The sequence below is a fragment of the Pseudochaenichthys georgianus genome, chromosome 24 (assembly GCF_902827115.2).
Source record: "Pseudochaenichthys georgianus chromosome 24, fPseGeo1.2, whole genome shotgun sequence".
Taxonomy (NCBI): domain Eukaryota; kingdom Metazoa; phylum Chordata; class Actinopteri; order Perciformes; family Channichthyidae; genus Pseudochaenichthys; species Pseudochaenichthys georgianus.
The window spans coordinates 24379018-24400137 of NC_047526.1; the positions used below are offsets into that span (position 1 = coordinate 24379018).

Genomic DNA, 21120 nt, shown 5'->3' on the forward strand with positions numbered 1-21120 from the left:
CAGTTTCTCTTTGCTCCTGACCAATAATCCGAGATAAGGGGGAATCCCTTGTAGGAAACTTTACCTCTCTTTTCTATATGCCTCGCTATTACCTCACTGGGAAAAACCTTCATTTCCCTGGTGAGGCTTGCGATCTGTCTGAAGTTCAGGGTGTTTCTTATCGAGGCCTGTGTGTTTGTTCTCACTCACCAGAGAAACTTAGTGTTATCCTAAACTGCCTTCACTTTTTCGGTTCCTCCAGATGATAAATGAAAAAGGAAACCTTGGCATCAGCCAGCCGGCTGTCTTTCATATCAACGTGAGAAACTTAATGTGCAGGACAATGTTTGTTATTAGCTCTGGCTAAACAATCATTTGGCGTTTTTTGAAACATCGGCTTGTCTACTGGTTGTTTAAAGGTCTATAGTGTGAAAACTGGGGGAAATGACAATATGGGTTTTTACATTAAGTGCCATTTCTGATTTGTCTCAATGTAATCATGTGATTTTGAAATGCTGTACTTTAGGTGTACTTGGTGTAACTTGTAAGCACTGCCTGGCCCCATATGTGTAATAAAAAAGGCCATGAGAAGCAAACCACTTTTCCACTTGTTTCTTTATTATGTACAAGTTTCAGTGTCACAAAATCCCTGCACAATAAAACATTTACTTGTTAAGGTAAATTCCAAGTTAGTCATCTGTTTTTCAAGACTACATTATCATAAAAGAACCTTTACAACACAGTCAGCTAACAAAACAGATAACGTCTGTTATGTGCAAAGAGCTTGTATAAAAGTACATCTGAAGGTACCCAAGTCAAGGCTTCTGCTAGCTTTATGGGAATTAAAGTGCATACAAAGTTAAGCTGTTATTAAGACGCAGAGTGATAAAAAGCTACGCAGAACATGTTTATAGAGACAAATAATTGAGAAACAGAGTATACTCACATCCACACATACTGTATCATTTATCAGATTTACCCTGCTTCTTTTATTTAGCATTATTTAATTTATCAGACATTTTCAATTGTTTTGAATATGACTTGCTTATCTTTTAGCCTAAAAACGGTCTGCAAAAGGTTTCTAGTATCATGGAAAATCTCACCAATAAATAGCAAAGAGCAATAGTCAGTATGAATTGTGAGAAATTGCCATCATTTTTGCTAAATCATGACAAACGTGTCCTAGAAAGTGTAGGATTAAATGATGCTGCAGTAGTGGTTTGAGACATTTAAAAGGTGTTTTGACTTTTGTTGCCTTCAAAACCTTATGCCCTCCATTAATAAAGAAAGCTTTCTCTACACCGACAGGGGATACGTGTTAGTATAGGTTTTTGTATATGAGTTAAAAACAATGCTAAGGCTTCAACAACATAAAACAACCACAACATTCGTCAGGCTGTCCAATCCAGAGGCTGGAGAGACTTCAGCAGTTTTTGAGCTGCAGGTAAGAACTCTAACTCCCAGCATGCCCTATGGTAGTCCTTGATGTCTTCATTCTCTATCCATCTCAGAGCCTCCTCTTCATCTAAGGAATTGAGAAGATTGGACACAGGATGAGAGAGTGGAGTGAGAGGTTTCAGGTTTTTTGGATACTTTTAACTGACAGGTTTTATGAACATGGAGGTATATTGTTCTTGTTAATGGGGATATGCGTTCCCTTCCCTCCCCCCCAGAGGGCCACTAGTGTGAACAACAGCATGTTTTTGCCAGCTTGTCTCCCTCCCTTGTTATGTAAGGATTAGTAATAACACCAACCTAAGTATGTCGTGAGGATCTCCACCAGCGCCTCTCTCTCCTGTGTGTCCAGCAGCGTCTCTGAGCCGCCGCCACTCATGTTCCACAACGCCTGACAAACCTGGCCCGCCAGCTGCCAATCACCTGCTCCGAAGTCTCTCAGACAATCCACAAGCCTGATCACACACACGCGCACACACGCACGCACACACAGCACACAGCACACACACACACACACACACACACACACACACACACACACACACACACACACACACACACACACACACACACACACACACACACACACACACACACACACACACACACACACACACACACACACACACACACACACACACACACACACACACACACACACACACACACACACACACACACGGTGTGACTCGAGGGAGAAGGATTCACATGACCAGCAGGTTTGTGGGCATTAGCTCCACTTCATTGAACCGACATCTGAAGAAATACTCTGTGTGTGTGTGTGTGTGTGTGTATACTCAGATGTTCAAACAATGTTCACACAATAGCCTTTCATCCATGTGCTAAACATTTACACACCTAAATGTAAAATCTGTAATTATAACTTTATTTGTTGTTATACCGACTTGTATAACTTGTCAGTGGAGTTGTTACGCACATGTTTCTCATTATGAAGAACATATTTTCCCACCAAAAGAAAGTTTACTCTACATTTCAAAGAGGATGCAACTTTGGCCAAAGACTCAAAAAGAATGAGCTCAGTTTTCTATTTAAGGGTACTGCAACATATTTTAGCCATGAAGGAGTTAGAAAAAATAATAATTCCACTGTCTTATCTGCCCACTGAATATGACGCTAAGGCCATTAGCAGGTTAGCATAAGGACAGGAAGCAGTTAGCCTGGCTCTGTTCAAAAGTAACAAATAAACCCCTGGACTTCTGTTATTGTATAGATAAAACTAACAATATATAACATGTTAATCAGTGGATTTTGTTAGACTGTGTTTCCTTCAAACAACAACATGTATTTCTTCTTGTTTCCTGTCTTTATGCTAAGGTAAAATAAGCTAAGCCAAGCGAACTGTCCCTATTATAGCAATTATTAGTGATGTTTTATAGTAAATGTAAGTAATTACCATATTGTGATTTCAATATTATGTATTATGCAGAGAAGATCTGCTTTTACTATATCTAGTCAAAAGCCCTGGCAATGTCTGTCAAATAAAATATGTACTATATGGGTCCTTTCTAAGTGCATAAGTCCTTACTTGGCATCAGCCCCCTCCACTGTGAGACTGAGCCTGTTGGGGGGGTCCAGCGTCAGGTTGGTGAGGACCCCGCAGGCTGCAAAACACATCTCAGTGCTTTTTGAGTCGAGCAGCGTCACTACAAACTGGTGCACTGAAGGAAGGAGGGAGAAGAGTGGAGAGAGATGATGATGTGAGGGAGCGGGCGAAGACAAAGCAGGTCAAAGATAAGAAGGCTGCTATCACCAGAGTCAGCAGGCGTGTTTACACTGACTGACGCTGGCCTTGCAGATAAGTCCAGCCTAAACATGACAACAGTATGCAGAGCTGCCTACTGTACTGAGCACTGAGTCAAGGTACTCGGTGTTATGTAATGTTCTGTGCATGGATGATGTTATTTCTGCATCCATAGGCCTCTTTTTCTCTGTATTACTAGGCTTTAAAGATGTCGGTTTATTCTCAAATGGCATATCTTTCCTGCAAGACTCAATGAAGTATGGCTTAAACAAAAAATAAAGAAGCAAAGTCTCACGTGGCAGTGTTTTATGTGTGTCTGTTGGTGATTGTTTCCATCATATACCTTTGTTTTGCATAATAAAGTCCCGTACAGCCTTGGACTGTGACACATTTCCATACACACGAGTGGCCTCAAGCATGGCGTCCATACTGGAGCTGAGCACCAACTTCAGCATCACTGAGGGAGAGGGAGCAAAGTAAAAGTAGGGAGAGGGAAATTGAACAAAAAGCAGAGAGAATGAGGGCGAAAAGTGTAAAATCAGCTAAAACTAAAGAAATATTAACCCTCAATGTTATTTGTTTCCGTTTCTATAATTGGGATCCGTCAGTTTTTCAGTCTTACACTTTGCGATGGTGAGTTGACTGCGCCTGAGTGCAGAGCTTTCCTCCTGGTAGAAGGACAGGTTGTTGATGGTGGCGGCCACATTCACCATTAACTCTTCGCTTTCCAGCACAGTTTTCAACTCTGTGAAACAAACACACACACAAGAAATAAGAGAATAATCCCCACTAAAAGCAAGTTCAAAAAATATCATTTGTAATAGAGATGTTGAGGTTCCTTTAAATCCTCCTGTATACTTAGAACCAACAGAGGGAGCAGGCAACAGGGACAGGCTTTCATTCTGCTGATATATTACTCTATTTATACTATCCCATTATTTTAGTCACAACATAATGCGACACATTATCCTTACATAACTTTCCAGGTCATTTCAATGACATATTCACTGAGAGCTAAACAAAATACCTCCTTTTTAATGATAAACCAGGTGCATCCAATGCAAGCGTTGTTTCCTTTTATGTAGATGAAGAAGATAATGCAATGATTATTAATCCATAAAACAACTCAGACATGGATTGTGAAAACTGGGTTGCTGTCAGAATAAACATGTTGTTTTTTATATTTCTAGTCCAATGCAAATGCATAAAGACTGATTTACAGCTTAAATTATATAACGATCTAAATAACGACACAGAAATACCGGGGACCTTTTTGCATCTTACAGCTTGGACACACTGATGTGCCACCGTGACATTGCCATACAAGAAGTTGTTATCTCCGGGTTGTTCTTGATATAGTCCAGTTGATCATGAGCTGTCACACAAAGGTCAGCTTGACACAATCCACCTAGCCGTGACACCGTGAGTGGCTTGGAAACGGTGTGTTCCTGATTTAGCAGCAGATGTAGAGTGCTCAGTCATAAATCGCCGATATTGCGGTTGCTGTCAACCGGCGGCTGTGTGTCACACTGCATTTTGTTTTGGTTTCTGACTGGAAATACTGCTTTGTTCTGCCCTCCCCCTCAAAGCTCTGTAATGTAAAGCAGCACTGTCTGTCATTGAACTTGATCAAAACAGGACATGGATCAGCCAGTTTTGCTCTTTTATCCTCTGCAGAGATTCTGTTTCCATCTTTCAAAACAATTCTATATTCTCCCTCATTAACTGTCTCTGTCTTCAGTTCCTTCATTTGCTCCCCATCTCAGACTCTGGCATCGATAACACACCCCCATATGTTTGGAGATTTGACATTTTCTCACTAGTTTGACCTCTGTTTTGTTTATTTAATTTATGTCCCAACTGTCGCAAAGTGTGTAGGAGGCAGGCAGCAGCGAAATCAAGAGTTTCACACCCTCTCTGTGTTTCGGTTCAACCTGTCCTGAAACCATCTAACCACATAGGAAGATCTCACACACACACACACACACACACAAACCAAGTGTGCTGAGCGATGTGACAGAACATCCTGCGCTTCGCTCTGCCAGACAAAACAACAGGTAAACCAAAAAGAGGATGTGCTGCGTATCGAACAGAAAGCCCTGAAAGGAAAGCGAGCGAAGGAATGTACAGACAAAGGAGGAGTGTGTTTTTCAACCAAAGACACATCTCGTTCCCAGCACAAGGGAAGTGGTTTGGTGCTGAGCAGAAACGGTACTTACAATGCACCAAACAGCTATTTTTAAACTTATCGGAACTCCAGATTTTCACACACAGCTCTCTTTGTATCACAGAGGAATACAACTGGAGAAAAGGACCAATCTAAAAAAGTTACAGCTGTAAATATGTGATTTTGTCAAACTTGTTTAGGATGCGAATATGAACTGCTACCATCTAATCGGAGATACAGGGTCCCGCGATTCAATAAAGTCAGACTGAAGCACTCCTTTGTGCATCAGTCAATCCTCACAGTAAATACAGAGCTACATCCCTGATCAAATGCACAACATAACAGCACAATCATGTACGCTAAAGGGTCTTTGAGCATGTTCAAAGACCCTTTAGCGTACATTCAGGGATTTAGCTCTCAGTGATTGTGCTGTTATGTTAAATGTTTGTTGTTTATATTTCATGTATTGTGTCTTGATATTTGTCTATGTTGATGTTACATATGGAGCTGCTGTGATGCAAGTCAAATGTCAGACCTGATCTGACCATTAAGGTATTATCGAATCGTATCATATGAGTCTACTGCTCACCAAGTGTCTCCATCAGCTGCTGAATGCAGGATGTGTTGGTAGCCAGAGCTGGACCTACAGCTGGGTGGATGCACATGTTGGCCAGCACCCTCACCAGCTTCACCAGCACGTCTTCCTCCTCCTGCACGCTCGCTGGGGCTGCCTGAGGCCTGCTGAGGGGAGGGGGGGCTTTCTGTGGGGGTGGAGGGCGGTTTCTGTGCTGGTACGTGGCGTACAGCTGCAGGAGCGTGGGCATGCAGCCCTCGACCTGGAAGAGCTTCAGCCGAGCCTCATCGCTTTTGGCTGTGAGGTTCCCGAGGGTGAAGAGAAGTCGCACAACAAGGTCCTGTGGGAGAGCAGTGGAGAGCCGTGCAGGGGTCAATCTACAGCTTTTTGAGTTTGTTTTTCCTTCTGAATTCAAACAAACCAACCACAAATGTGTTTAGATGTTTCTGTCTAATAAACTTGGCTACAAGGCCAGAGCATGTTGAGATAAGTAACTTCAAAGCTTCAAACTAGGGCTGCGGTATCAGATTTCCACTACATATTTTTATGGGAAAAATAAAGCCTAATAAAACTAATATTGTGATAATATGATGATGGTTTTACTTAGTTTATTGTGCACGTTTGTGAAATGAATAATTTAGGAGAGGCAGGAGTATTTACACAATATCATCATACATGTATTATTATTGCTATTCTTCTTTTGTCCGAACAGCAGTCCAAAAGTGACAGTCAACAATATATTCGATGAGATTTCCGAAGCTCAACAGACACGTCACTTGCCCTGTCAAGTAGCACGATGCCGGTTTCACTCATTTCCCATGGGGAGCTAATAGCTCTGTACACATATTTTAAGTGTGATCCTGCTCATCTTTCTATTTAGTTATCGCACACTTTCCAAGAAAACAAGAAACCCCACCCCTGTACCCCGACTCTGCTTAAGATGAAGCAGGTGAGCTTGGATACACACGGTTTCCCATAAATGCGCAGTGACATTAGTGTGAGGACAGGACGACTTGTCCCAGGACCAGGTGCTCATTACATGTATTACTATCCTGTGTGTGTGTGTGTGTGTGTGTGTGTGTGGGGGGGGGTGGTATGTGTGGCCTAGCATTAATGGGGCGAAGCCTGCGAGCTAATTCAGGCAGTCAACTCGAGCACCAATGATGCATTACCACGTGACGCGCCTCGTCCCTCTTACAACCAACCAAACACATTCTCCTAAACATGCCGCTCTATTTAAGCTGCCAGGTCTTCCTGCCTCTGCCTCGCTATGCTGCCACTGCTGTATTCACTTGCTATTGCTACGTTCATGTTGCTGCTGCTGCTGCTACTTGCCTGACCCACCACCACCCCAGCTTCCACCTGTAGGCTCGGGGGATAGTTATCTAATCATCACTCAATGTTCTTTGTAAATCTGTGGAGTGATGAGGCCCGAGCCTCGACGCCAAACTCAAACTATATGCTGCTTATAATAAACATATTAAGAAACACGTGAGTTGTCTGACTGAACTATACTTGTGGGGACCTAAATCTGTTTACACAGTCACGTGTGGGGACTCGCCTCCCTTATGGGGACAAAATGGAGGTCCCCATGAGGGGAATCATTAATTTTAGGGTGAAGACTTGGTTAGGGTTAGGGTAAGGGTAAGGTTAAGGGTAGGGTTAGGGTTAGGCATGTGTTGGTTATGGTTAAGGTTAAGGTTAGGATAAGTCTCCAGGAAATGCATGTAAGTCAATGTAATGTCCCCTGAAGTGATGTATACATGGTATGTATGTGTGTGTGTCTGATTATTCCTGGTAAGATTAAGAACACATGTCAATCATTTCTGATTGCCAAAGTCCCACCCATTTTTTTTCCGCCTCCTCTTTGCCACCACTCCTCCCCTACACCTCTGTATCACCTCTACTGTAGTATCTACTCAAGCTTGCCTCATTAAATGTTTTTTCTCCTCCTCCCTCCCTCCATCCCTCCGCACCCCCTTTCTTTGATTTACTCAGCCCTGCCTAGGATGATTAAATGTCAAAACAACCACGAGAAATTGGGAAGAACGCAGGTGGACACAATGTCCCCGTAAATGTGCTTGGAAATGAGGTACATAAACAAACTGCTCTGAGGGTAAACATGCTAATGGGATTAAGTCATCAGCACTGGAAAAAAGTTTGTCTTCATCTCACTGTTACGCGCACACACAAACAAGAACACACACACACACACACACACGCACGCACGCACGCACGCACGCACGCACGCACACGCACACACACACACACACACACACACACACACACACACACACACACACACACACACACACACACACACACACACACACACACACACACACACACACACACACACACACACACACACACACACACACACACACACACACACACACACACACACACACACACACACACACACACACACAAGGAAGCTCGTGGACTCACCTGTTTTTGGTGATGTTTTCTCAGCAGTTCTAATAATAGTTGGTAGCAGTCGGGGGTCTGGGCCAGAGCGAGACGGCACTCCGAGTAAGAGGAGAGTTTACTGAGGGAGAGAGGGGACAACAAACACACTGACTGTTCCACTCACTCGCAGACATTAAATCAACACTGCTAATGGATAAGCAGCTCTGGTCTGTGATCAACCGCTCATGCTTTCATTATCTTGGGCTGAAAAATACTTCCATTACAATCTAAAGTGCTAAATGTTTCACAAACTGATAAAAAAACGTATGAAACCGACAGTGACAAACTGAAGATGGGGAATGTGGGGCCCAAAGCCCTCTGTCAGTGTCAGGTATGTCCAGTAGGGGGTTAACGTTAGCAAACTCTTTCGATAGATGTATTTCCAAATACATTCATATACAGTCTCATAAGCCTGAGTTTAAGCGTGTGTTGATGTAGTCTTCAGTGGTGTTTTATGTGATAGAGATTTATGGAGCTTGTATGACTTTATTGTCCCCACTGCCATGAAGATCACCCTAATAGTGTTGTCTAACTCTGCAAGTTCATGCAAGAAACCGTTTTACTTTAGTTAGTTTAAATGTGTGAAAGTTCTAACTTCAATTTTATTTGAAACTACACTTGTGACTTTTTTGCATGGAGTTCTTTACATTTAAGCTCATTTGTACATTCTGAAGTCTATACTGAAAAAGCTTTTTAAAAAGTGTTTTTTTTAAATCACAAAAATACGTATAATGACATCTCCTCTGACATATGCTCTGTTTCTCTGGAGACTCTTGTTTTGTGCTACAAACAAAGACTCCAAGTTATAGGGGGGGAAAAAGAAAGTAGGGAATTGAGTAGTACAGCGACTGCTGCAGAGAGAAGTGAAAACAGAGAACAGAGGGTGAGAGCTGAATAATGGCTTGTTTTGATTCAGCTCGTGACCGGTTACAATGTTTTTTACGATGTTTTTTTGTAAGTGAGCTGGGGAGAAATAAGGAGCAGATTATCCTTTGGGAAGTAAAAGTGCAATACCTGTATATTCTGGAGATGTTGGTGCAGATGTCTGGGTCTTTGTGGTGAAGACGCAGCACCACAAAGAGCTCTGACAGTATAGAGAAGGAGACGAAGAGCGGACGGGCATCAGGGTGATCTGCAAGGTTCCTCAAGGCTGCCGTCAGCTGCAGGGGTCAGAGGTCAGACAGAGGGAAATATAAGTGAGAGTGTTGGACAGCAAGAAGAAATGTACCTGTTAAAGCTAAGGGTTTATATTTAAGCCAGTATTGTGTGTCAGTGTTGTGCTGCACTGAATGTCAGTCATGTGCTTAATAAGGCTGGCAGCTGGCCCGTACAGGACGCCATACAGCAGAGCGATCGGAAACTATTCAGTATGGCCAAGAATAATTATATCATAAGAGGGAAATAGACATTTCCAACTCACGGCAGCACTGAAAGTTCTGCAAAACCATGGTCTGTTTATTTCCCTCCACTAAGGGCTTAATGAGTTGTGTTAGATATCAAATGAAGTTCTGGCTGAAGATGTTTGCTTGGGCCACATTATGCAGTTAGCAGCAATCATTTTAGAAAGAGGGAAACAGGGTGTTTTGTGTTGCCAGTAGGGAACGGTATGCTCTTGGAGCAGCTTGTATTCCAGACACATACACAAGCATTTTTGTGTATTGTGGGAAAATCTACAGCCAACATACACATGATGAAGAATATTTAACATTGTGTTCCTTTGTATTGACTTAACTTTTGCTCGCATAGTAAAACTGTTTGTAATAGCATCTGTGTTTTTGTGAGCAGGAGTACATGCTTCAAGTTTCCACCAGCTGTGGGATAAGCTATTGGTTTATAAAGAATAATGTACATTACATCTCTAAACATTTATTCCAAATACCCATTCAACTTTCTCAACTGGGTTCATTCTGACACACCTGTACGAGGATGTGCCCTGATGTGGTGAAGTTGGTTTCTCGTGCCGTGCAGAGCCTCTGGATGAGTTTCTGAGCCACACCAACACAGTTCTTGTCCAGCAGGAGTCTGAGGATCGCACTGTTTCCTGAGAGAAATTTCAGAGTCCCAACACAGTACAGCAGAGCTTCTCCAGATGATGACACATCCTCTTTGCTCAAAACGCCCAGAAACGAGTCTGAACACATGAAAAATCAAACGTTAGTATCCATAATTCGTTCACTCAGTGGGACATTGGCAATCTGTAATGCCCTGGTAAACAGGTTCCATAACAACTGCACCAAATAGTACCAGACAGATACAAAATGATGCATGCTGTTGAAGCAGCTTAACATTGTGTTCCCTCATATTCATTAAAATAACATTGTAGCCTTAACTTATATATTTTAGAATACAGGAAAGAATAGGAATAACACTGTAAGCTACATCATGTGACCTGGAACAGTGTTCACCTATGATGGAGTTGTTCTGAAAGAGGATGTCGTTGCTTTCACGGCGGCTGATCTGGAAGATGAGCTTACAGATGTTGAGCAGATTGTTTCCACTGACACACAGCTGCAGAGAAAGATGCAAAAAGAAAGGTGTATTAAGCGCCAGAGTGCCCTGGATGCCCTTGTGGTAGTGACTGAGCGGCAGACATGCTGACACCCCCGCAGACGACTCACAGCGAGGCAGAGCGTGGAGATGTGCAGGTTGAGCCGGGCAGAGTGGAGGTCGATGAGGCGGAACAGCGTGCGAAGTATCCCTGACCTCCTCTTACAGCGCCGACCGAGCATGTCTGCTTCTGCCAAGGTGCCATGGAGACGGTCACACACATCACACAGAGGGTCCAGCGAGCCCTCGGAGCTGCCTGACATCGCAGGGAAAACAGACATTGGCAAAATTACAGGTCCCCTATTATACTGTTTTTCATCAATATATTATAATTCTCAGATATATATAAAATGTCTCTGAAGTGTTTGGCTCAAAATACAAAACAGATCATGCATTGTAGCATCCCATAAACCCCTCTGTTTCAGCCCCGTTTCAAAAGTGCTGATTCTGGGTCTGTTACTTTAGATGAAAATAAGGAGCCCCTCCCCACACCCCTCTGGGAGATATCTGGTTAAAAAGAACACAATGGTGCTCTAGGAGGAGATTCAGGTGATAAGGTGGGCGGGTGTTACCTTGGTTGGTGATTGGCTAATGGTTACACAAGACAAAAAAACGTTATGACATCATAAAGTGGCCACAATCTGATCAGCTCATTTTCAGACAGGTTTTTTATATAAATGGATCAGAACAAAAAGAGAGGGGGTCTTTGTTCCTGAAACTTTCAGAATCTCTTTACACAGAGGGGACACATGTTTGGATTTTGCATAATAGGGGACCTTTAAGGAAAGTCAAATTCAGGGCAACATGTCAGACATTCAAATGGAAAGCAAACATCCCAAAAACCGAAACACCCAGTTGAGTGTGTTGGAAAGTGTGTATGTATGTATATGAATACAGATGAGTGATGTTTTGTATATGTTGTGGTGTGTTTGTTAAATTCGCTTTGGCTTTGACATGGTGTACTTTTATCATGAGGTTAACTCTTCAATATCAATAATGCATTGGTCAGCAGTAAAATAACATTCCCCTCCATTTTTCTAAGAAGCAGCTCTGAGTTTCGACGGTCATGTGCAGGGGAACAACTCGGCTACAGGCAGCTGGGATCTTGACGCAGAGGAAGAGAAAAGGGTGGAGTCTTTTCCTTGTTTTTGAGGTAAGATAAATGTTTTCCCTGCATAAAGAACAGGGTTTGGCCATTTCTAAGAAAGGTTGGCTGCAGTCCTCAACACTGCAATGCTATTTCCACTGACTCTGAAGGGTGTTTTATGCATGAACCAGAAGGCACTTGGTACAATAAATATTTCATATTTATCTTTCAAATGAATTTTCCATTAAATGTGTAGAGTGTTAAAATATTTACAGCTGGAGATTTCATTTCATGGCTGCCAGACTGCCGTTTCATGCTAAGACAATTCTGCATGGATGCCAAACATAACAATATTTGGTTTCCTCTTTCTTCAGTGGTTGAAATTAAAGTGCTTTTTCATTCTGTGAGACTTAAAAGTAGGGTAGGTAAGAATGGAGAAACCAGCTCGAGTGCGCTAGAATTTGAAAATATGCAGCCGAAAAAAATCTGCCCCTTCCTTCAGACTTCCTTACAGAGCCCCTCTTCCAACACACACGAACGCGCACATGACCAATGAGGGCACGAGATAAGTTTGTGCACGAGATGGAAGGCTGACAGGCAGGTAGGCCATCCAGTTATTTTAGCCGGGCCGGCTAAAAATGATTGGTCGTGCTTTGTATAGTACCACGGCTTCCACAGATGAAATATTTGTATGTATTTATTGTCAAAGCATTTAATGTATTCATTGCTATCGGGATGTTAAGAGCATTCCATGGAATATAACAAAAAGTGTTTCTGAAGTGAATTACCTACCCAACCTTTAATGACTATCTGATTTTGCTAAAATCCTGCTGGTTGAAAATGAAATAGTAAAAGAAGAAGCTGAAAGAAGCTTACCTTTAATTAAAAAAAGAGACAAGATACAATGCACCCAAAAGGCAAACTGTAACATTGAGAGGTGATACTGTGAGTATATTTGGTGACAGAAACTGTATGTTTTTTTGGATCAGATGAATGGATGTGTTCAAGACTGATGCACGTCACATCTTTGCACTTTTTTTGTGGGTTTCCTTATTGCATTGCTCACACTACCTGCAGCCATACTCTCTAGTTGTCGGAGAAGAGGAGCAATCGTATTATTCCACACCAATGACTCTGCATCCTCCTCCTTGCTCTTGGTTTCGTCTCCATTCGCCAGCTCTGAAATGCATGGAGAGAATTGCAGTTAGCCAACTATCACATCCAAACACAGACAGTGAACACGGGCGACAAGCATGGTTCACAAGTTCACCGTCTCAAAATAAAACAGCAGGAAGTTTGATGAAAGGTCACCATCCGCAGCCTCGCTTCCCATAATGTCTGTTTCTGTGTTGAAATAGTCTGTGCGTGGGTATTTTAACGAGTGCATGTGTGATGAAATGTTTGTGCATGCAAATGTATGCAATCTCTCACACTGCGTGAAGCTTTTTTTGTGCTGAGTATTTGCATAAACCCTTGCTTGGTGAGATGCAGGAAACGGTGGTTGCTCAAACCAACAGCTCTCTCAGCTATTGGCTGGCTTCCTCCCAAGGTGGAAATGTGGCCCTTAGCAACAACACCTCAATTTAAAGTGTAGGGTGTTCAGTACAGTGAACAGAGGTTTGACTAAGTTGCTGGAAAAAACAGCATTTCTGGGATCAAGTCACATTGTTTTAAGCCTTAAGGCATGCTTGGGTTGGTATCAGTTTGGCTTTAGACATCTAAGATCACTTCCTTGACTCAAAAGTTAGTTAGTTTGAGGTGCTGTTGTCTAAGTATACATGTAGATGCGAAAAACCCCAATGCACTCTCTTATTAAACCATTGAAATGCCTTTATTAATAAAGCCAAGTCAGGGAGTCAGAGCAGATGAAGGTTTAATGCTGAAATAAGTCGGAATTACTTTTCAAGTCATGATTGCGTTTGAATAGTTAAAAAAGACAGTTGATTTTTGCATCACAGACCAATTAATCAAGTGTTGCATGTTCGAAAAAGTTGCACCTGTATTGTTTTTGAATATATCAATGGTTTAAGAGAGGTATTTTGAGTATATCTCAACACACCTGTTGTCTGTCCTGCTCTGCACTCTGTGGGTCTAACGCTGGAGCCGACACCAGGCTGCTTTATTCTGCTGTTGGCACAAAAAACACACAAAAATTATAGGTATATAGATATAGATTTTGAAGACAAGACACATGCAACTACTGATTAGTGTAGTTTAATTTAATTTAGGAGATTTGGCTAATGTGGGTATCAACATAACAAATAACAACAAAATATTCAAGGAAGACAGATCATGTCAAAGGAAACATCTCCATTAAACATTGCTGACTATATTCTGTCAACCAGGCTGCAGGTGTATTTCCATCACATGCCACTAGGTGTCCCTGTTGTAGCAGGGGTTGGGACGTGTGTGCAGGTGCTGCGATGTGAAATGTCTCTGTGTACATTTGTGCTGCTTGTGCGTGACAGCTTGGAAGTTTTTGTGTGCGTGCGAACTTTTGTATGTGTGCAGGCGTGCAAGCCGTTGTGCAGCGCATATCCCCAACAGACAGGAACTCAGATCTTAGCTTTGTGGGCAGCCTGGTTAAAGCTGTTTGTGCTGTGTCACTGTGACCTGTCTCTGCACAGCCCTATCACCTCTGTGCAGAAACCTCCCCCTTGTCATGCTATGTGCTGTGGCTTCCCTCTGTATGTCACTGTTGCATCTTACTCTTGCTGCCACTGTCAACTTAAGTCTGCACAATTCTGCTCACACACAGAGAAGACAATAAATACTGTGACTCACGACTGGAAGTGTGTCTTATGCCTAATTACTACATTAGAACATAGCTATTAATACATACAAATAAGTACAAGCAGCATGGTGAGTCATTCTGATAACAAGATTTACTTCACAAATCCCACAAAAGAGTGAGTCTACTTTAGAAAAACATGGAAATCACTACAGTCAAAGACAGATATAATTATGACACTCTGCTGATTTGACATTAGTACAAAAGGTTAGCTCTCAGCGTATTGAACTTTTTCATTCAAGTATGTCTTATTTTAATGATCTTGCTGACAGGTATGAGACAGAAAATGGACCTTTAATATTACCAGTAGGCGTTGCTTGATACCGTTAGCATTAATATACAGCGTGTGCGTGTGACTATAGAGTGCACAGTCACTTTGAAGGAGATTGTAGTGATTGGTGTAATCTGGCACACAGGGCAGATGCAGCAGGGAGTGCTGGCCGAGGCCTGTTGCAGTGTGTGTCAGAGAGGGGGCTTTGGCTCTGTATGATAGGATTAAGAGGCTGATAATAAGGCCTCTTTGTGTGATACTGCATTCTCAGAGACATGACCTCATCGCTGTCTTAGGCCTGGCCAGTGCACTGCAGTTACCACACACGCGGCTGCCAGCCTTACCCAGATGGGCACCCAAATCTAATAGAGAGCCATTTGGAGCTATAAAGCTCTGGCTTATTGGAGAAAAAGAACCTAGTGGATGTCTAATCTCCCCTATCTTTATATCGTATCCAATTCATCATATTAATCTGTCATACTAAGTCTATTTCCACTTACAGTCACTGTACTTTTGGCTTTGCTATCTCTGTGATTTTCACTTTCTTAAGTCTCCATCCAACGCACCTTTAATGCAACACTTAAAAACTTAAAAATTCTGACCTAACAACAATCAAAAAGTCTTTACTCTTGTCCTCTTGAAACACACATTGACCGAAGTCTCAGTTCTCTTTTTTTCAGCCACATATTCCACTAACATTGCGTGTGAACTTGTGAGGGAGGAGGTGCAGAGCACGTGCTGCAGGCGATAACCCAGATTTCCTGTAAAAGTGTTTTATGGTCTGTCCCCCCTCTACAGCCTCAGCTGCCCCACCCAATCGATAGGCGGATGGATTGTAACGACGGCCCCCGACCTCACGCACAGAATTATGCCCCTCGTGCTGACACACAGCTGATGAGGTCGGCAGAAAAAAGCAGCTTTTTAGCCTTTTTGTGACGTGAAGGTGTAAAAGCTGACACGAGTTAGTAATGACAGATAGACGCAGTTTTTTGGATTTCACCACGATATAGTGTACAGTAAACTTTTATGACGGTTTTAAATGGTGTGTTAAGTTGAAGAACTTGTTCTGGTTAGTGACAGCATTGCTGTTTTTTCCAATGTCATATATAGCTGTCAGTGATGGTAGCTGAACATATCTAAAAATAAATCACAGTAACTAACACTGGATTTGAGTTTGTCTATGTTAGCCCCTGTGCTATATAACACTAAGAGCTATAGCAGTTTCCAGGGCCGTGTTTTAGGTTTTTTGTTAATATGTGGGAAATAACTCAGGCATAGTGCAAAATAACGCAAACACTAATAATGATTTCAGCCAAGGTCTTTCCTGTTATAACACCTATTCCTAGAAGTCTAGATTATTTATGGCCTAAAACAGGAACACAAAAAGACATTAGAAACTCAGAATTGGACAAACTGGGGCAAGGCAAGTAGGAGAAGAAGGAGGGGGAGGAGGATTTAGTGAAAGGCAAAAATGGGAGGCACAATCGACTCCATCGTGTAATGGCTACCACTGCAACCTTTGTGCGCCAATAAATCTTCGGGTCATTGTCACACTGTCATTCTGGGAAGAAAAGGGGGAGCAGGAGATGGTGTGGGGGGGGGGGGGTGAGGCAAGAGACAAGGACAGATCTTGCAAGTCGAACAGAGGGGTAGAAAGCATACCTTTCACTTGCTGCTCTGCGTGGGCCAGGTTTGTGAGGACCTCCGCGGGCCTCGGTGTGGTCAGAACTGGGGAGTCGTTTAAGTGACGCCTGCTTTTGTCCTGGGCCTGGGTTTACTCGCTCTTTCACTGAACACAGAAATGATGTGGCAAGATGTTATTTACAGGTTGTTTCAATATGCAATATGTAACATTTGCACTTATATGACTCAGTTACTATGAATAAGATACCATATACGCACATGTGCACAGGATAAATTCAGTCAGTCCTCATCATCTATTTAGTTGCTTTGGACAGCAGAGCAGATTTGCGAGACAAGGTTTTAGAGAAAGAGAGAAGCCTATCCCACTCAAAACAGCGGCCGTAGATCACGATTTTCACCCGGCCGACCACAAAGCATGTAAATCAGGTAAAATGTCAGCATGTGAATGGCTCCATTCATTTCCCCTTTGAGAAAACCGCTCTTGCACTAGTGCCTGCAGAGAGGATTTACAGGGATGCGACGGGTGAAATAAATGGAGTGTAGTTTTCTCTTCTACCTGTGTAATAAAATTAACCATCTAATACCTTCCCTTTATATAATTTTCTTGGATTGCATGGATGCCTCCCTTCAAATAATGACTTAACTTTCAAATGATTTGACAGGGGCCACAGGGGTTGCATTAAATGAAGTGTATCCCATACATTCTAGGTCTTGTAGCATGCGGCTAGTTTGCAGCCCTTGTCCCTGGGTAGGCTTTTAAGAAATAAAAACACATAATACAAACGTAAAAAAAACAGGTATAGCCAAAGAGATTCTGCGGGCCTTTAATTGTAAATGTGGACTGATTGAAGGATGTTCTTCAGTCTCTAGTCACTGCTCCCATTATGGATCCTTTACTGTTATATTTTACAAGGATTTCTCTGACTAGTTCTGGGACAAGGCCATTTGCCCACTTGAAAATCAATTTTACAAGTAATAGATTTCTACAATTCTCAAAGCTTAACAAATGTACTTTCTTTGAATTCTACAATGGTGCTTCTAAACCCCATGTTTCAAATATTTTCTCTCACTAAAACAAATCCCCCATATATTTCTCCTTCCTTACCATCTTTGTGTCCCTCTACAGGGGACAGTGTGGTGAGAGATCCAGCTCTGAGTAGGCGGGCCCTCGTCCGTGGCTGCCGCTTCTTCACTTCCAGAGGGTCAGCGGGGGGTTTTGGAAACGCCTTGAATGGATCCTCATCATCGCAGGGAACTGGCAAATGTGGCTTCTAGTACCAAAAAAACCAATACATGGAATAAGACGGTTTGACCAATGAGACAGAAACTGAATCTCCATATTAAACAAAAAGAGAATGAAGTATTTTGGTATTTCTATTCATACTTTTTGAATTTTCTACTGCATACATAACAGTGATACCTTTTAAACGTTTTTTCAGTTTTCAATAGTATTATTAATACTATTGTAAGATGCAATTATTTCCCTGAGCTGACATTAAACATCATCTTAATTAGACTCTAAAATACAATTTGAACTACCATTTAAAGATGTGTGTTTGTGACTTACATGGTCCAGAGGAGAGAGGCGAGTCCCTGAGCCTGGCCTCGAGTCGGGAAATTCAAAGTTTTGTGCATGAAGACTGAAAAAATAAATAAATAAAAAGCATTATGTCTGCTACATGGTAGGTGCAAAACTCAAATTGTCTCAGAACCTCAAATCATGAAGGATGTTGAAGTTTGTGACTGACCTGAAGGTAGATGGAGGTCGGTTGTCACGGTCTACACCAGCAGAGCTCTTTCCAAAAAGTTGCCTGTGTCCATCTCTGGGAGTGAACGGTCGCTGGGTGGACTGGACTCGCAGGGACTGTCTGGCTTCACTGACTATTTCTGCACTTGTTTTCCTCACAGCGTTGCGCCGTGGAACAAATGGACTGAGAATCGGCTGTTTTCTCTCCATTGAGGCCATTTGGGCCTATGTGACATCTGCCAAGACAGTCTGCCAATTATTGTCTTCAGTGGTTTGACTTCATTATTACAGGGTGTCTCACTGATGGGACACAGTCTGAGGTATAACAAAAAAAACAAGGATAAGGCCAGAAGATAAAAATAACACCAGGTGTAAAATGCATCCAAGTTGCAATGAATAACAGTTGCAAAACTACAAAATAAAGTGAATCTATGTTTACAAATGTCCTGCATACTCAAAGTATAGTGGATCCATAACAAAGTTTACCTAAAGTAAAAGTAACAATTTCACCAGGAGACTATGCTCCAATTCAAACACTGAGTAAGTGCATTGAACAAATCAATGACTGGATGTGTCAGAACTTTCTCCAATTAAACAAAGATAAAACTGAGGTAATGGTTTTTGGAGCCAAGTCAGAACGTATAAAAGTTAGCGCTGAGCTTCAGTCTGCAATGTTCAAAAGAACAGATAAAGCCAGAAATCTAGGTGTAGTCATGGACTCTGACATGAGTTTCAACAGTCACATTAAAACAGTTACTAAATCAGCCTACTATCACCTAAAGAATATATCTAGGATTAAAAGACTAATGTCACAGCAGGATTTGGAAAAACTTGTCCATGCTTTTATCTTCAGTAGACTCGACTACTGCAATGGTGTCTTCACAGGTCTCACTAAAAAATCTATTAGAAAGCTGCAGCTGATTCAGAACGCCGCTGCCCGAGTCCTCACTAACACTAAGAAAGTGGATCACATCACTCCTGTTCTGAAGTCTTGACACTGGCTTCCTGTGTGTCAAAGAATATATTTCAAAATACTGCTGCTGGTTTATAAAGCACTGAATGGTTTAGGCCCAAAATACATTTCTGACCTCCTGCTAAATTATGAACCATCCAGATCTCTCAGGTCTTCAGGGACTGGTCAGCTTTCTGTCCCCAGAGTCAGAACTAAACATGGAGAAGCAGCGTTCAGTTATTATGCTCCAGATATCTGGAACAAACTCCCAGAAACCTGCAGGTCCGCTGCAACTCTGACTACTTTTAAATCCAGGCTGAAGACTTATCTTTTTGTCGCTACTTTTAATTGAACTATTCACATCTTATACTGCACTGTAACTTTTATCCATGTATTTTTTCTTTTAATGTTTCTTTTATTATCTTTTCTTTTTAATGACTGATTTTAAATGCGATTTTCTTAATGTCTTTAATTTGCCTTGTGTTGAAAGGTGCTATATAAATAAACTTGCCTTGCCTAAAGTAAAAGTATGCAATTGTGAGCAGAATAGCTCCTTTCAGTTTTATACTACATGTCATGATTGCATTTAAAGCTGTAGATTATTTGTATAATCAATGAATCAGACTCAAACAAACTTAAAATAAAATGGTTAATGAATTTTAGAAACAAATTTAATGTCTTTCTAATAGTGGCGAAGCTTATTTGAACAAGATCCTATTGGGTAGTTTAACCAATGCATCAAATAATAGGACATTCATGTTTTGTATGAAATTATTCATCTGCAAACTCCAGATGAATGTAGTGGAGTAAAAAGAACATGCTTATGATAGGTAGTAAAATAAAAGTATAATGTAGCAAAAAGGTGCAACTGCATAAGTAAAAATACAAGCACCTTAAACATTTCACCCAATGTTGTACTGTTTGACATAGACTACTGCATGGTGGACACCTCAAATAAGTTAAACAGTGTGACAGTCCAATTATATTGTATCTAAAACGGCAAATAACATCCTAATAATAATAGTTGTCACATTTGAATAAAGTGCATAAATATACCATAGGTGTGTTTGTAATTGTCACTGTGGTTAACATTTGAATTAAACTATATGGAAGATAGATAGATATATGCTTTATTTATCCAACATTGTGAACATTTTTTATATAATAATGTTTTCAGTTTGTTAACTAAATCTAACAGGGCAGCCTGTGTGAGTGAAAGAGTAGTCCCACTGCGCGTTCACGCTCCGTCTCCATGGTGATCAAATGCCGCTGTGGTATATTGGACAACAAACCCCAACAAAATAACCTCAAGAGGCAGAAATAACATATTTCTTTAAACCCGTAAGAACGGTTTTTAACTTATTTTCTGTAATCAAGTGTACACGACTTTTACATGAACAGAGGAGGAGGTTAACTGAAACAGGAAGCGTTTAATGACCCGGGGTTTGAGTTAAAGTCTGTCCACCTAAACAGATAACATTAGTAAAAAACAATTTACCGTTAACCCCAGTTCAATCCTCTGTGATGGATGGGACAGTTATCATTTCAGATCCTTGATTCGGTTTCCAAACACAAAACAAAACAATAACAACAACTGAAATGTGTAGAAATCTGTCAAGTTTACCCTAGCTTGCAGCAACATAGCCCCAGAAGGAACGTGCACGAGCTTCAC

The 21120-nt window shown here is 41.6% G+C and overlaps 1 protein-coding gene across 6 annotated transcripts; it reads right to left on the minus strand.

Moving 5' to 3' along the window:
• Nucleotides 1-576: 576 nt before the first annotated feature.
• Nucleotides 577-21108, minus strand: armc2 (armadillo repeat containing 2). 6 transcript variants are annotated; one of them, XM_071201895.1, is made up of 19 exons: nucleotides 21073-21108; nucleotides 19585-19660; nucleotides 18498-19501; nucleotides 18317-18389; nucleotides 17855-18020; nucleotides 16768-16894; nucleotides 14103-14170; nucleotides 13115-13222; nucleotides 11028-11212; nucleotides 10815-10917; nucleotides 10326-10540; nucleotides 9424-9569; nucleotides 8389-8488; nucleotides 5953-6277; nucleotides 3819-3941; nucleotides 3540-3653; nucleotides 2981-3113; nucleotides 1735-1889; nucleotides 577-1504 (listed from the first exon to the last, which is right to left on the minus strand). In XM_071201895.1, exons 3-19 carry the CDS (start codon nucleotides 18713-18715, stop codon nucleotides 1371-1373), a joined length of 2493 nt encoding a protein of 830 aa, XP_071057996.1. In that variant the 5' UTR covers nucleotides 18716-19501; nucleotides 19585-19660; nucleotides 21073-21108; the 3' UTR covers nucleotides 577-1370. The 6 variants fall into 6 exon arrangements, with proteins under 6 accessions (XP_071057996.1, XP_071057995.1, XP_071057994.1 ...); XM_071201894.1 differs by having other exon boundaries at nucleotides 18498-18811; nucleotides 20947-21097; XM_071201893.1 differs by having other exon boundaries at nucleotides 20947-21097.
• Between the last annotated feature and the right edge of the window lie 12 nt (nucleotides 21109-21120).